The 13,969-nt window shown below is 34.8% G+C and overlaps 2 protein-coding genes across 2 annotated transcripts in view; one reads left to right on the top strand and one right to left on the bottom strand.

Annotated features, from left to right (window-relative positions):
* Nucleotides 1-13,969, top strand: part of LOC135842966 (protein O-mannosyl-transferase TMTC2-like) — a 533,307-nt gene that overhangs the window by 241,828 nt on the left and 277,510 nt on the right. The gene's annotated exons all lie outside the window — the stretch shown is intronic.
* Nucleotides 7,158-8,556, bottom strand: LOC135843926 (uncharacterized). The gene is made up of 5 exons (XM_065361979.1): nt 8,400-8,556; nt 7,993-8,127; nt 7,742-7,906; nt 7,515-7,655; nt 7,158-7,411 (listed from the first exon to the last, which is right to left on the bottom strand). Exons 1-5 carry the CDS (start codon nt 8,466-8,468, stop codon nt 7,274-7,276), a joined length of 648 nt encoding a protein of 215 aa, XP_065218051.1. The 5' UTR covers nt 8,469-8,556; the 3' UTR covers nt 7,158-7,273.

The following is a 13,969-nucleotide window of genomic DNA, read 5'->3' as shown; positions in this document are numbered from 1 at the left end:
CCAACTGAGAAACAACATCATTAATTAAGGCGGCATCAGCAAGCGGTATAGCAAAGAGTAAGTGTAGACTTTCTAGTCGGTAAACGAAAGCGAGCCTTATGGCCTGACTCTTTGGTGTACAAGTGTAAGTGAAATAAGATCGGTCGGTGATTTAAGACGGGTAATTTGTGTAAAGGCGATGTTCTAACGTACCTCTAGGTAGGTAGATCAAGCGAACAATATTTCCATCTATTCGTAGTGCGAAATAGTGGATCAGAGGGAAGACGGCGTAGTGCATTTAGTTAATGATTTTATCGTTAAAAATGTAACAGCAATCGAGTTGAACTTTGGCTTAAATTACGTCCGTTTGGTTTATTTTAAAGAGGCTTCGGTAAATCATCGAGTAGCTCGCGATGCTTTTAATTGGCTCGAAAGCTACGATGAAAATTACAACGTGGTATAATTTCGCTGGATTTTGATATCCGAGCTAGAGAAATAAACTCGAAGGCATTTCTACCCTGTACGAGTGTGTTCGGTTTTTTTTTTCCAAGCCACCGAATTCGCCTGCACCTTTTCCCGCCACTTCGTCCTTTCTTGGGATTTATAGTAATGCGTATCTTTTACATCAGTTTTCAATTTCCGGTCTTTCGTCTGCGCACCGATCGTTGAATATAAATCTCAAACACCTGTTATGTATTTTTCATCCTCTCATCCTCGACGACGACGGATATTATAAAGCTGGGTTAACTTTCGAGCAGCGTGAAATCTACGGAAGATTTGAAACTTTCGCAGATTATTTTAAGAGCCGAACTGCTTTTTTCCACCGATTTTAATCCTCGGGAATTTTTGGTTAGTGCATGAGATGAGTTTTTTTCGTACCAGAAAGTTGCTAGGTGAGGTATAATCTGGCGAATTTTTCGGTGTGTTGACCTTATCCTTGCTTAATGGGTTGGAATCGCGTGTTGTTTTTTTTTAGTTTAGTCTAATTATTGTACCCTCCCCCTCCCCTTCTATTCTCAAAACGTACAATCCGTTACAAAAATAAGACCACTAACTAGGTACATAAAATAGACTTCAGCTGAAGGCAGCAAGAAAATGAAAAATTATTGTGGATCAATTTGCAACAAAAAAAAAAAGAACGCTGCGAGCAATCCAAATTAAAAGAAATAGCCTACTAAAATGTTGCTTAATTTGCAACGAAGAAAATACGTCAGATGAAAATAAAAAAAAATAAAAAAAATTAGAGAAAGGAAAAGAATCGTTCTGGAGTATTATAAAACAACGTATATACCAACGGTTGTTTTTTTTTATATTTTTTATTGACACATCAGCACGACGACGTTGGCTGGAACGATTGGCGTTGGCGAAATGTAAAAATAATACCCATAAAAGTAGATGTTTTGTATAATGTTGACCTAGTTTCAGGCGTCCGGGATAGACTATTAGCACAGAGAACGTTTCGCACAAGCCGGATACACGTTACGGTTCTGACAATGCTGCTGTGTTTTCCATATTACACCTGTAGTATTTTAGCCTCCTCACTCTTTCTCTCTCGCTCCTTCTCGAGCTGAAATCGGCCGGCATTGCGCCGTATACTGTGTCGGATACCCCAAGTTGATCATAAATATTTTAAAATTGGATGTATATCGTTACGGTTAGATCCCCTACCCCTCTTTTTCTCTCTCTCTCGTGTACTCGTTTGAAAATTGTATACGACGCGGATGCTGATTTTACGAGGTATTTTTAGTAGGGAAAATCTTTCAAAATATTAACATTCCGCTTTGCAACCGATTTTTTTTTCTTCTTTCACCTTGCTGTACCTGACTTCGCGCTTAGAGGGTTTTCTCTTAACGTTTTTGCGTCGACCAAAGCGAAATATAATCGTAAAATTTCAAGTGTGCAGATTTTTTTATGTGTACGTAGGCTGAATTTTTTTGATGGTCGAAAAATATGTATGTTGTAAATGGATGCTCGAGTTGTATTTTTTTATTGTGCCTTTGAATCAGGGTAGTTTATTGATTAGAGATTTGAAATGGGCTGGAGAAGGGAGTTCGAATTTTTGTAAACATTTTTGGAACGCTCCATAATCCTTAAAAGTTGGAAAATTCAATGTGGTTGCAAAATGTTTGAAAATGAACGAAGTTAGTGGCGGTTCGATGTCATCACCAAAAACATACTAAGTATTTCATGTGTTGCACAAACAAAACACTTTTTTGAAGTTTTACCTCATTTAGGGAAATTCTGGGGGCTGGGGATGGGGTCCAATCAAAAATCTGACGTCATATTCGTGTTCTGTGTCACCGAAAACGTACAAATTGATATATATTACATGCCCCCGATATTTTTTTGAAAATTTTGCCCGAATTTGGGGGTGGGAGGGCTCCCCCACTATAGAAAGATCCCATCTCGAAAATTGGATATTTTGAAAAAGCATCAAAAAGTACATGTATGGAAATTTTTTCAGAATCTTAAATGGTAGCTCCCACTTACAAGTTACAACACCATTTTGAGATTTCAACTTTCAACTTTTGAAAATTTCAAATTACTTTGAAAGTTCAAAATGCAATGCCCTTTTGAACTGTGAAACCAGTGTTGATCAAAGTATCATTGTTGTCAATGTAGTCACACTCCTTTACAGGAGATAGTGTATAGGTACTTCCATCTATATTAGCCGGTTTCTTTCAGGGTCTTACTGGGGGAGTTGGCCAATGAGTTTGTTGTTAACAGCCCCGATCGTTTCCTCCCTCCCCTTATTCTTCTTTGGATTTTCCCCTGTACCTCTGGCGTGAAAATACAGTTTTCTCATATTTTATATGCTAAACTGGGAGCAGAGCGCAAACATCAAAATCAGAACTGGGTGCTCGGAGAACGGATGTGGAATAAAGAGAGGTGTGAGGCAAGGGTGCCCATGCCCCCTCTCACCTAGAGTGTTCAACAAGTACGCAGAAGAACTAATGAGAGAAGCGTGAATAGAACAAATGGGATTCAAGATCAACAGCAAGAGAATAAACAAAATAAGTTACTCAGACAACAAAGTGATTCTTGCCGGGACAGAAATGCAGATGCAGAAGATGATCGACTGAATTAACAGTGCTGGATTAAAATACAGAATGAAAGTAAAAGCAGGCAAGACCACAGTGATGAGATTTACAATAGGAGACAATAAAGAAACCAATTCAGATACCTTGAAGCACTGGTAAACAACAGTGGTAGAAATCATGAAGAGCAGGGCAGGACCCAAGGACACGGGAAATTCAGCGGCCCATCAAGATATCCCATTTTAGCAGCCCTGATTTTGGGCTCCTCAATTAATGGCCAAATTTTTTTTATATCATTTTTTAAAGTGCAGGACACTGAGCAGTGAGCATAAAAATTCATTCAGAAATGTTTTAAGTGGCCCAGTTTTTACCTTGTCACCCCAAATATGTTACGGCTCACCTAGATTTTCTCGATAACTCGGTGGGTGGGTCCGGGCCTGATGAAAAGATTGAATCACGGATTGGAATGGCAAAAAGCGCTTCCAATATAACCTAGACAATGTGCTGGGAAATCAAAGGATCATATGAGTCTAGGTCTGAGAAAGAGAATTACCTATGTATGAACCATTCTGAAGTATACCTGTCAAACATGGACCATGAGAGCAGAATGCGAGAAGAAAGTATCCGCTTTTGAGATCATGATCTTGTTATTTAGCACCATGTATTCACTACTTGGTCTGTTTGCTTTTCTTCGTTCTCCCATCAGATCCAGTATCTCTTGAGTCATCCATGGTTTGTGTTTTCTTTTTCCTTTGAGTGGAATAGACTTTTCTGCTGCTGTTGTAACCTTTTGCTTCCACCCAAACAACAGTTGTCGACATCGACATTTGCAATGACAATGTTTTTTTTTTCCAATATAATGATAGAAGAGTGATCAATTAGTTATTTAGTAGGAATTTTCTGTCTGTAAATAAGCCAGATTGGTAAACATTTTTGAAATTTGTTCGTTATTTCTGATACCTTGACATACAATGTCAACATGTTGATGTAAAATTTGATGCTTGAAATTTACTTACACAACTATGTCGACCAATTTTTCAGAATTAAAATTTTGTTTTAGCGTTTAAAAGTTCAGTAAACATTTTTAAATATCATCTTGTTTGAAAAGAAGAACAATTTTTTGATGGAATTTACAAAATTACTCATTTCTTCTTAGTTTGGAGTTGTTGATGATATGTCAATGTGAAAGTTGATGGTCCACAAATACATCAACGCCAACCCGACCAAATTTTTAAAGATTTCTCAAATTTTGAAAATGATGTTGATATTGTGGATGTACATATTTTGTTGATGTCAAATTTCACAACAACATTAACAGTGACATGAAAATGTATTAGTTAAGTATGTACTCTTAGATAAAGTATTGCACCCTCTCAATATAAGGAGTTCATGTTCAACTTCTTATTTTGTATCAACTTTCCGTCTGTACCTCTCAAAGGTGGCCTCCGAGTTGATGCTGCTTTCAGCACAAACAATGGCCACCTTTCAGAAGACCATTTTTGGAAAAAGTTTCCATTTTTGAAATTAATTTTTTAACTTTTTCCTAGCAGGGTATTGTCGTCAAGCATGTCGATGCAAATGTATGTCAATCCATCCACATCCATCATATTTGGATCCAACATGTTGATGCAAATTTTGACCCCATGTCAGACCAATTGTCAACATGAATGTTGATCAACATTGCTCGACAATTACATCGACATTTGGGTCAAAATATGGTCGAAATTCACATCAACATGTGGTATCCAAAAGTGATGGATGTGGATGGATCGACATTTACATCGAAATTAGCATGGTCATTGTTGAACGGGTATGCTTGTCACTTTTCTTTGATACCTTCTTTTTGCTTTTCCAGTTCTTCTTGGAATTTCTTTTGCACATGTTTTGATTTGATTTTTGCGATGTCGAGTTGTTGGTATCGTCTTTGCTCTTCTTCTGGCTCTTCAAAAGTATCTGGCATTTTGCAGTTTGGAGATATGCACTGCTGAAGTTGAGTACTTCGAGATAATATGAAAATAATTGGAACCGCCCTAAACCGTCTCGGGGGGGGGGGGCTGGGACCAAACTGATTGCGGGTTTCTTACTTATTGGGTGGGTAGACATTGTAAAAAAAAATGAGCGAAATCGAAAGACAAGACTTTTAAAATCGCTTTTTTGGTTGAGTTGGCGTGGACTATAAGTGAATGGTCAATGAAGGATGATACTTTTTTTAATGCAATTTCGTCCTTCTATTTTCTATTTCCAAATACCGAAAGCGCCAAAAAATGAATTTTTGAACTCTGCCAACAAATCATGTTCACCGCAAACTTCGACGAGGAAATTAATCAACACCACATAGCTCTAAAAATATAGCTATACGTAGGCGTAATGTAATAGGCAATATCTTCTAAAATGAAAATTTCAATTACTTATTCCTCACATTCTCATTACATAACCAACCACATTATCGAAACAATCGATAGAGTTAATTTGAAAATGTACACGATGGAAATTTCGATCACCCCTGCTTACCCTAGTCCTTTCACAACACACTCGCATATATGATAGTATAAATGGTTCGTATACGAGAATAATTATAATAACTTCATTCGACACGAAATCCTTCATCATGAAAATTAATAACTTTGGTTACCCACTCCACCCCACCTCTCGCTATCCGCAATATTCGCAACTTTATAATTAAAATCTGAACTTGAAATTTGTAAACTTCATCGCGATGAGGGTTTACTTTTTACAAATAAACGTGGCAATGACGAGAATGAAGCTCGAAGGGTGAGAGAGTGAACATGAACACCTCATACGTATGATATGCATACCTCGTACTTACGTGAGTATACAGCTTTACAAAATGCGATTAAATTCGAAAATGAAGACATTGTCGTCATCACCATCATCATCTTATTTCAAGTATAGTGTACTACTTATAGTATATGACAAGTCCATGTGCATATACGAGTGTACGTTGGTTCGGATTAAGTGCTTTCGTTTTCGTATCAGTCGAGTCAAAATTTTAAATCGGATTTATGGTTTTTCGATACCATACGAGATTCAACGTCTGCTGTGCACAGACACGTACGAAATAACACACTGCACAGGTTGGTACACAGTTTGCGAAGAAATTACTGAGTTTAGAGACGTACAGAGTTTGGTAAATTAACGTGAAAGTATACTACACAGAAGGGAAAGAAGAAAAAAAAGTCTATCTAGAAGTTTTTTTCCAACATTTCTTTCGGTTGCCCTTCAATAATGAAGAAATTTTTAACAACTTTTTTCTCCAGTTTTTTTTTACGTTTCGAATCATAATAAAATAACGCAAGAAGCGATGTTTTTTTTTTTTGGTATTACAATGTAAAAGCTTCTCTTTGGAGGTTCTTTTTTTCTGTACTGATGCGCCAACTTATTTGTATGCATGAAATGATGCGCAATCTTTATACCTTTGCTAACTTGAATACAAATATATTCATTTTAGGTTTTTTTTCTTCTTCTGTTTTTGTTTATATTTTTCGTGCGAAATAAGCCAAGTATCGGCGGCAGCAGCGGTGGTGGTTTACCTAGTCGAGAGAAAAAATTTTACATGTCGTTTAATTTAACGATAAGTCTGTCTATTTTGTGCCTACGCTTGTCTGCCTGGTATAGCTTTTGTTTCGTGTGTTAGGAATATAAGCTAAAAATGTGTAAGATACTTTAGAACGCAACAAAAAACGTAATTCTTGTGCTTTTTCAAGCTCTCTCGTTTTGAAGATGAGATGTTGTTTTTTTGATTTTTCAAATTTTTACTGGAGGTGGGTGGGTTTTCAATGGATCAATTTTTTACAAGAAAATGTGCAAGTCTTCAGCCAAAAAGATTTATCTGAACAGTAGGTAAGGTAGGTGGGTAGGTACAACACCAGACCATTTTTTTATTTTCCAGAATTGGGTGGGTAGACATTGTAAAAAAAATTTAGAGTGAAATCGAAGGACATGACTCAAAAACGTTAGTTGAGTTGAGGTGGAATGACCCTGTACGAATTTGCTCTCATAAAAATGTTGCAGAATTCATGAGAGAAAATTTAGTTGTAAATTGTGAGCGATCTTGAATGCAGCTTTCCAAAGAAGCTCAAAAAGGTTTTGTTTTTGGACAAATTAAATAAGTGAAAAGTATCGAATATGCATCCGGGTATGTATTATTTTATAAACCGACAAATAAAATTGAAAATATATACATATATTCAAACTTGAATAAAACTTCATCACGTATGAGAGATATTTTCGTTACTTTAGGAGCTATTTGGTCCATTAGGGGGAGCGGAACAAGGTGGACATGCATCACATTTTTTACCCATCTTTTGTAAACGGTCGCAAACACCGGACTTGAAATTCGCGAAAAGTTGGTCGTCTACTGATATGTTATATCTCTGTAAAAAATTATATTTTTTAATTAAAAATATTCCAGAAACACATCAAAATAGGTACCTACCTACAAAATCTCAAACACAGTAGATAGAGGTACCTACTTACCCAATTAAAGAATATTCCCGGAAGACGAATTACATGTAAAGTGTTCAACTGATTCCATCTGTTTAAACAATACTCAGCAGCATCCGTAGATGGTTTACACTTCTTTATCTTTGCCCATTCCAAACCTGCATTTTTGGCGCACTGCAAACAAACCCCTCTTTTCAGTTAGTTAGGTACTAACTTATACCTATGATTGAGAAACAGATTGCAGGAAAATTGCCAAAAACCTGGTCTGCGTTGTCGTATGATTCTCCATCAGTCATCATGCATATGAAAAACTTTCCAAGTTCATATTCGTGATCTTCGTAGATATGAGCGGCGCATGCGTGCATTGCATCAAATTTACATTGAGTTAGATCATCTTGGCAGCAATTCTTTACTTCGTCGACGATCTGAAAAAAAAAAATGATATCGATTCAAAAATGATACGAGAATATACAATCAATGGTCAATAAGTTAACGATCTAAAATGCATTACTTGAGTATTAGAACAAGGAATAAAATGCCATTTGACACACTTCGATAATTCTTCGTACACGGGAGCTAATTGATTTTTAAAAAAACATATGCTCCGCTGGTTCAAACTTTCAAAGGAAACTATCACCGTTAAGTCCTGAAATGTGAGCAAATAGGTTTTGAAAACGTTGATATTAATTGCTGAATTGTTTTCGCCTCATGAAACCATTTTCGACGAAGACTGTTTCTACTAGAATTTTTTCAAATCAAGTACATAATTAGGCTCTGTAGAAATTGAACGAAAGTAGAAATTTTTTAAAACATGTCAATAAACACGTTTTATTCAAGTTTTCTGATGAAAAAGTTTTGAAATAAGTGTAGATTTTTAATAATTGACGCCCCTACTATTCGAGAATAAATTTCACTTACTTGATCGCAAGTGCATTCGATCGTTTTAAATAATACTATCGCACAAAATATTACGATTAGGAGTTTCATTGTCGTAATTTTTTTACACTGATATAATGCAGGTATATTGAAGTCTTATAGCACCATTAACAATTTAACGATGTGGATCTACCATGCAGGTTTTATAAAGGTGGGTACTACGCAGACGTGCCTATCTACTACTCACCTGTGTAACTGAATGTGTACTCAAGTGCTCTTTTTAACGATATTTCATTGATATTACTTGGTTTTTACGCATTTCATGAAATGTAATAGTTGTAAATTTACAAAATATGTATGAAAACAAACAATATTGCGCACTCATTAATGTTCATATTATAATAATGAGAATTTTGTCAGTACATTTTATGATTTTTTATTTTAGATTCGATACTATTGAAATCACCTTTATCACAGCTTTCAAATGCATATGGTAGCCGAATACATGTATCATTTTAATTATACAAACATATTAGGAGAAATTTATTGGTTTTGATCAGATCGAAAAATTGTCTGTATATCGCGAGGGAACTTTTACTGCTTGTCAGCTCCACGATTAATGGACTTACCGAAAAACATGTCACCCAGACCTGAAAACAAATGTTGAGCTGCCGATGTTGATTTTTCGTTTTTTGCGAATTTTTGAAAACAGCGAAAATATGTTCTTACAAATATGTTTTAAGCAATTTGTTTCCCGTTTACCTCAATTTTACTAACATTTCACGAGTTTTTGGCAAATTTCAGTTTTTCTCGTTGATGACGTTTTTCCATTTTTTTTGTGATGTTTAATTATCTACCTATGTGATTTTTACGAAATTTAGTTCAAGTTCTAAAATTTCAGTCATATACGTTTAATCATTTTGAATATTGTTTTTATGTCATTTTAACAAGTTTTACCGCCATTTAATGTAGTTTTTGTTTAATTTTGCTGAAATTTCATTACTTTGGTAATTTTTAATGATTCTAACTTCATGCAATTTTTTCAAAATTTGGACAAATTTGATTATCTACTTTTTGGTAATTTTTTTGACTCGATTGTTTTTTTTTTTAGTGTTTTAAATTCATGTCATTCTTTTAACATAATTTCACGATGTTTTAAGCAGACTTTACTAAATTTCGACGAAAAATGCTGAAATTTTGTCAATTTTTGGTGGTCTTGGATGATTTTTTTTACAAAAGAGTGCATATTAATACATGCGTTGTAAATTTAAAAATTCATATCTGGATGAAGTCAATCTTTCAAATCGATTGCAGCCTGTTTCGAAACAAACAGGTGCTGTTTGCAAAATTTTAAATTGCTCCGGGAGGAGCTATGATGAACTTTGATGACTGAAAATTTATTTCTACTATAATTTTGAGATTATGAGTCGATAAGGGCAAGTGATTCCTAAATGAAAGGTGACGGGTTGAAAGTGGTTTTTTTGCGATTTGATTAGAGGGGAGGGGTCCAAAATTCTCTACTCGTATTTCTACAAGAAATCGTTCAACTTTTCCATCCTCCAAATCAATTTGAAACATTCAGCAAAAGTGAAAATTTTCCCCATCATTTTGAAATTGCTCCACAAAGACTAAAGAGGCGCAAATGGAAATTTATTACTGCCACTAGTTTGATATTGTAAGTCAATTGGAGCAGAAGAATTGCAAATCTGAGATTCTAGATTAAAAAGTGTTTTTTTTTTACAAGTCGAAAATCTGACATTTGATGTAAAGATCTAAAATCACCTATTTTTGCAGAAAATAACCAAATTTTTTTCATCGTTCAAAGCTAATTTCCCCTCCCTTCCCTCCCAAATCGGTTGCAAATGCGATCGAGTCTATCTGAAGCCTTCAAAAAAAATTTAGTTTGTCCTACAATTACAAAAATTATCATGCAAAAATCTGAAAAAAATGATACGTCATTCAATTTTTTTCTGGACCCACAGAGGAAAAATTTAATGCTACATAAAACACAGAATTTCATTGTTTTTTTGACAACATCGACAGGTCTTGAAAAATTGGAATGAAATCTTTCTAAGGTGTTATACAGGGGTCGGCGTAAGTTAGTATTCCGATTTGCACAAACAAAAATTTTTTAAAACAAAAAGGAATTTTTTTTCTGTAGTGACATAGCGGGGAACGAAACTATTATTACCAAGGTGTTGGTGGGACTTCTACGAACTCAACGCACTACTTACATGACCATCTATCTACTAATTACACACAACAGGGTATTTAAGAAAACTCATCAGTTTTCGAATGCGAATACTAACTTACGCCGACCCCTGTACATATAAAGGAGTTTCGACTTTGAATAAATTTCAGTTTGGTAATTTGTGATTCAGGTTTTTTGAGAACGAACGAAATCCTTATCTTGTTTACTTGAAAAATTCTCCATTTTTGATGAAATAACAGTGTTCATTCCAAAAGTGTAAAAACTTAGTTTGTAGAAAATATTGTAATGGAATTTGAAGGTGAAAATGAACTGTTGACATGAAATTTCGTTACAGGCATTCCCACAACATTTTCAAAATTTATGTAAAAGGACTGCTCGCCTGAATCAAACTTGAAACCTGAACCCAGGAAAAACTCAGAATATTTTTTCAACCTTTCTTTTAAATCTTGAATTGAAATTTTGGCCATCGTAGAGAAATCGCGAATGGCTCTCGTTTTGGAGCAATTAATTTTTCCTTCGTGGACAGGGTGTCTAACAGTGCTTCTGATCCAGAAGGTCGGGATAAGGAAAAGTTTGTCTTTTTGCCCATGGGTCATTCTTTTCGAAAAAAGTCAGGAAAAGTCCTCCCTTTTTTCCGATGGTCCTTCTTTTTTCTGGATTTTCAAATAATTCTGTCATTTAATCAAAATCGAGCAAAAAATGAAAACTCAATTTTTCTGATTTTTTTTTTCAAAGTCAAAATAATTACATAATAACAAAAAATTAAGTACATACCTATTTTGTTAATGAAAAACAATTGATTATTTCCATATTTATTTATTATATTTTTTTGTTTATTTTAAAAATTATAAATTTTTGAAGCTTTTTTGTTTGCAATTTTGTGAAAATGAATGGGGGGGGGAGGCTATCAGTACGTTTTCAATTTTGAAAATGTCCTTCCAAAAGGTCCTTCCGAGGTACTCATTTTTAGTTTTCAGATTTTGTTAGACATCCTGGTGGATCCTAAAAAGAATTGAAGCTTTTGATATGAAAATTTATAAAAATTCATCTCTCGAAGTTAAACTTCTCTGGAACATTGAAGGGTTTTGTCAATGTTTGCTATTTTTGGGAGGTTTACTCAACAGAAAATCATAAGGACAGGGTTTTCAGGAATAACTATGCATTCTGGTAGCCCAAATCACTCAGTACTTATGTTTTTTTGAGTTTCTGATTTTCTTTTCCCCTCCCCCACATTTTGAAAATATTTGATCTCTTCCACAATTCTTATCATTTTTATCAGACAGATTCTACTAAGAGTGGGTATAATGATGGCAGCTGTTGCATCATCATTTTCGTACATTTTTTTTCATCAACTTACCAGAGACGGGATTTTTTTCCGAAACCATCTACCAACTCGGGTTATAAAGCTGTGAATTAGTGCACGTGGTTTTTTCAGCATAATGTCATCCGCTGGGGATATGCTGCGTGATAATGTCCATCGATCCGAGTACAGAGCACGTCAACAGGTTGCATACAAAGTGGAATAGATGGATTTGTAATGTATAGTGCAAAAAATTAGAGGGTCGTTTATCACGCGACAAATCAAGATTTCAAGACACCCCGTCGTGTGTGTACGTTGGAGGTCGTCGCGTCGCGTCGCCTACTGACGCTTTTACCGTTAGACTACACCCAGACGAGGGTCATCAAAAGGGTGCATTAACTTATACTGTGTATTTTATCGAGTTAATGCAATAGAGATGCTTCTTTTTGCATCGAGTTAGCTTTTAAAAGCGCATTTATCTCGCCGTTGGGGGCAAAATGTGGTCAGGAGAGAACACCTGCTTTGTGATATCGACGTAAAAAAAAATATATATATACTTATATCGTGCTAATTAGGCTACTGTACTTATTGTTCCAATTTATTTTTTTTTTTTGTACTTTGAAAAATGAAAATAAAATGTCTGTGATGCTAATTAGATGTTCACGTAAGACGGAAATTTTTTTTAAATTGGGAAGTAGAGTTCAAGATGTAACAATGGAACTGTTTATTTACCATATAGCGTAGACTGACCTTGAATAGTTTTATCTCGTCTCGGTCATTTTAAACTTTCCTGAAATCGTATTTTTAAATGATTTGAAACACTCGTATTGTATTTATTTTTGAATCGTCGCTTATGAACTTATCTAATGAGCAATGATTCACGTAATAACAATTATCTTTTTGGCGTTAATTTCACGATTCTTAATCGTGCTTTTCAACAATTTATAATTGATCGAAATAAATGAGGTATTTTAGTAGCCTACGTTAATACGATGATTACTTATTACCTAATTGGTATTAGAAAACCATCGATCGAAATATGTATTGTCTCATGTTTTGATCCGATTAATGAAAATAAGCTGTATCATAAATTAATGATTATTTATTTTGTTTTGTTTTTTGTTTCAGGTTCGTATCAAATTTTTATTGCAAAGGGAGGGAGCAGTAGAAAGATCTAGAGTGGGTAAGTTTGTACACTGTACATTTTCATAAAATGATCAAAGGCTCTGCTGTGCTCCTGAGCAAAGATAGAGAATTCACCTCAGACGTTTTTTTTTAAGCAAAGATTCCGTGCCTAAAATTGGCTGATTTTTGCACGATTGGTCTTCGATTTTTTTAAAAATCAGATCGTGTTTAGAGGTCATCAAACGATGACGAATTACACTTTAAAATTTTTTGGCGGAGCTTTGGGGCTTCAATGTTCTCCAAAATGGCCGAAAATGGAAAATATCAGTTGCAAATAGCTCCGGTTGTCAGTGGTATAGAATTTTGAACTTTTTTTCAAATTATAGTACATATTTCAAGAGGATAATTGACGAATGATGTCAAAATCAGTGTTTCCACTTTCAAAAACCTAAAAAAATCGATTTAAAAACTTATAATTTGAATATAACCACGATGTCCACGAGTTAAAATTCTGAACAAATTCTCAATTTTAGTCCTTTTTATGTAGAATATCACAAGCCCGTATCCAGGATTTCCTCCTGGGGGGTGATGAATGACTCATAAGTAGGGGACAAAAATCACAAAATTCCCAACGGGCTCATATGTATAAAAATTTCAATAGTAGGCACATTTCAGACATTTTCATGCTGAATTTCAGCTTGAAAAACGTGTTGATCATGAGTGAAGTTTTTGAAATTTGTCCAGTAAATTGTTTATACCTACATATTTATAATGAAATTCAGATAAGCACGAGCGAAGCGAGGGCAAAATTTTGGAAATTTGACAATCCAAAAAGTAAAAAATACTACATTTCTGATTGTAAAATTGATTTTTCTGGATTTAACTCGACACTCCTCACGTTCTCAGACTTGAATTAGTAGTTTGTTCAAGTAGGGAGCGATAATGATTTTTGACGATTTTCGAGGTTATTGCCCA

Source organism: Planococcus citri, chromosome 4 (genome assembly GCF_950023065.1).
Source record: "Planococcus citri chromosome 4, ihPlaCitr1.1, whole genome shotgun sequence".
Taxonomy (NCBI): domain Eukaryota; kingdom Metazoa; phylum Arthropoda; class Insecta; order Hemiptera; family Pseudococcidae; genus Planococcus; species Planococcus citri.
Note: the sequence above shows the minus strand (reverse complement) of the source record. Positions and strands in the feature narration are given on the sequence as shown.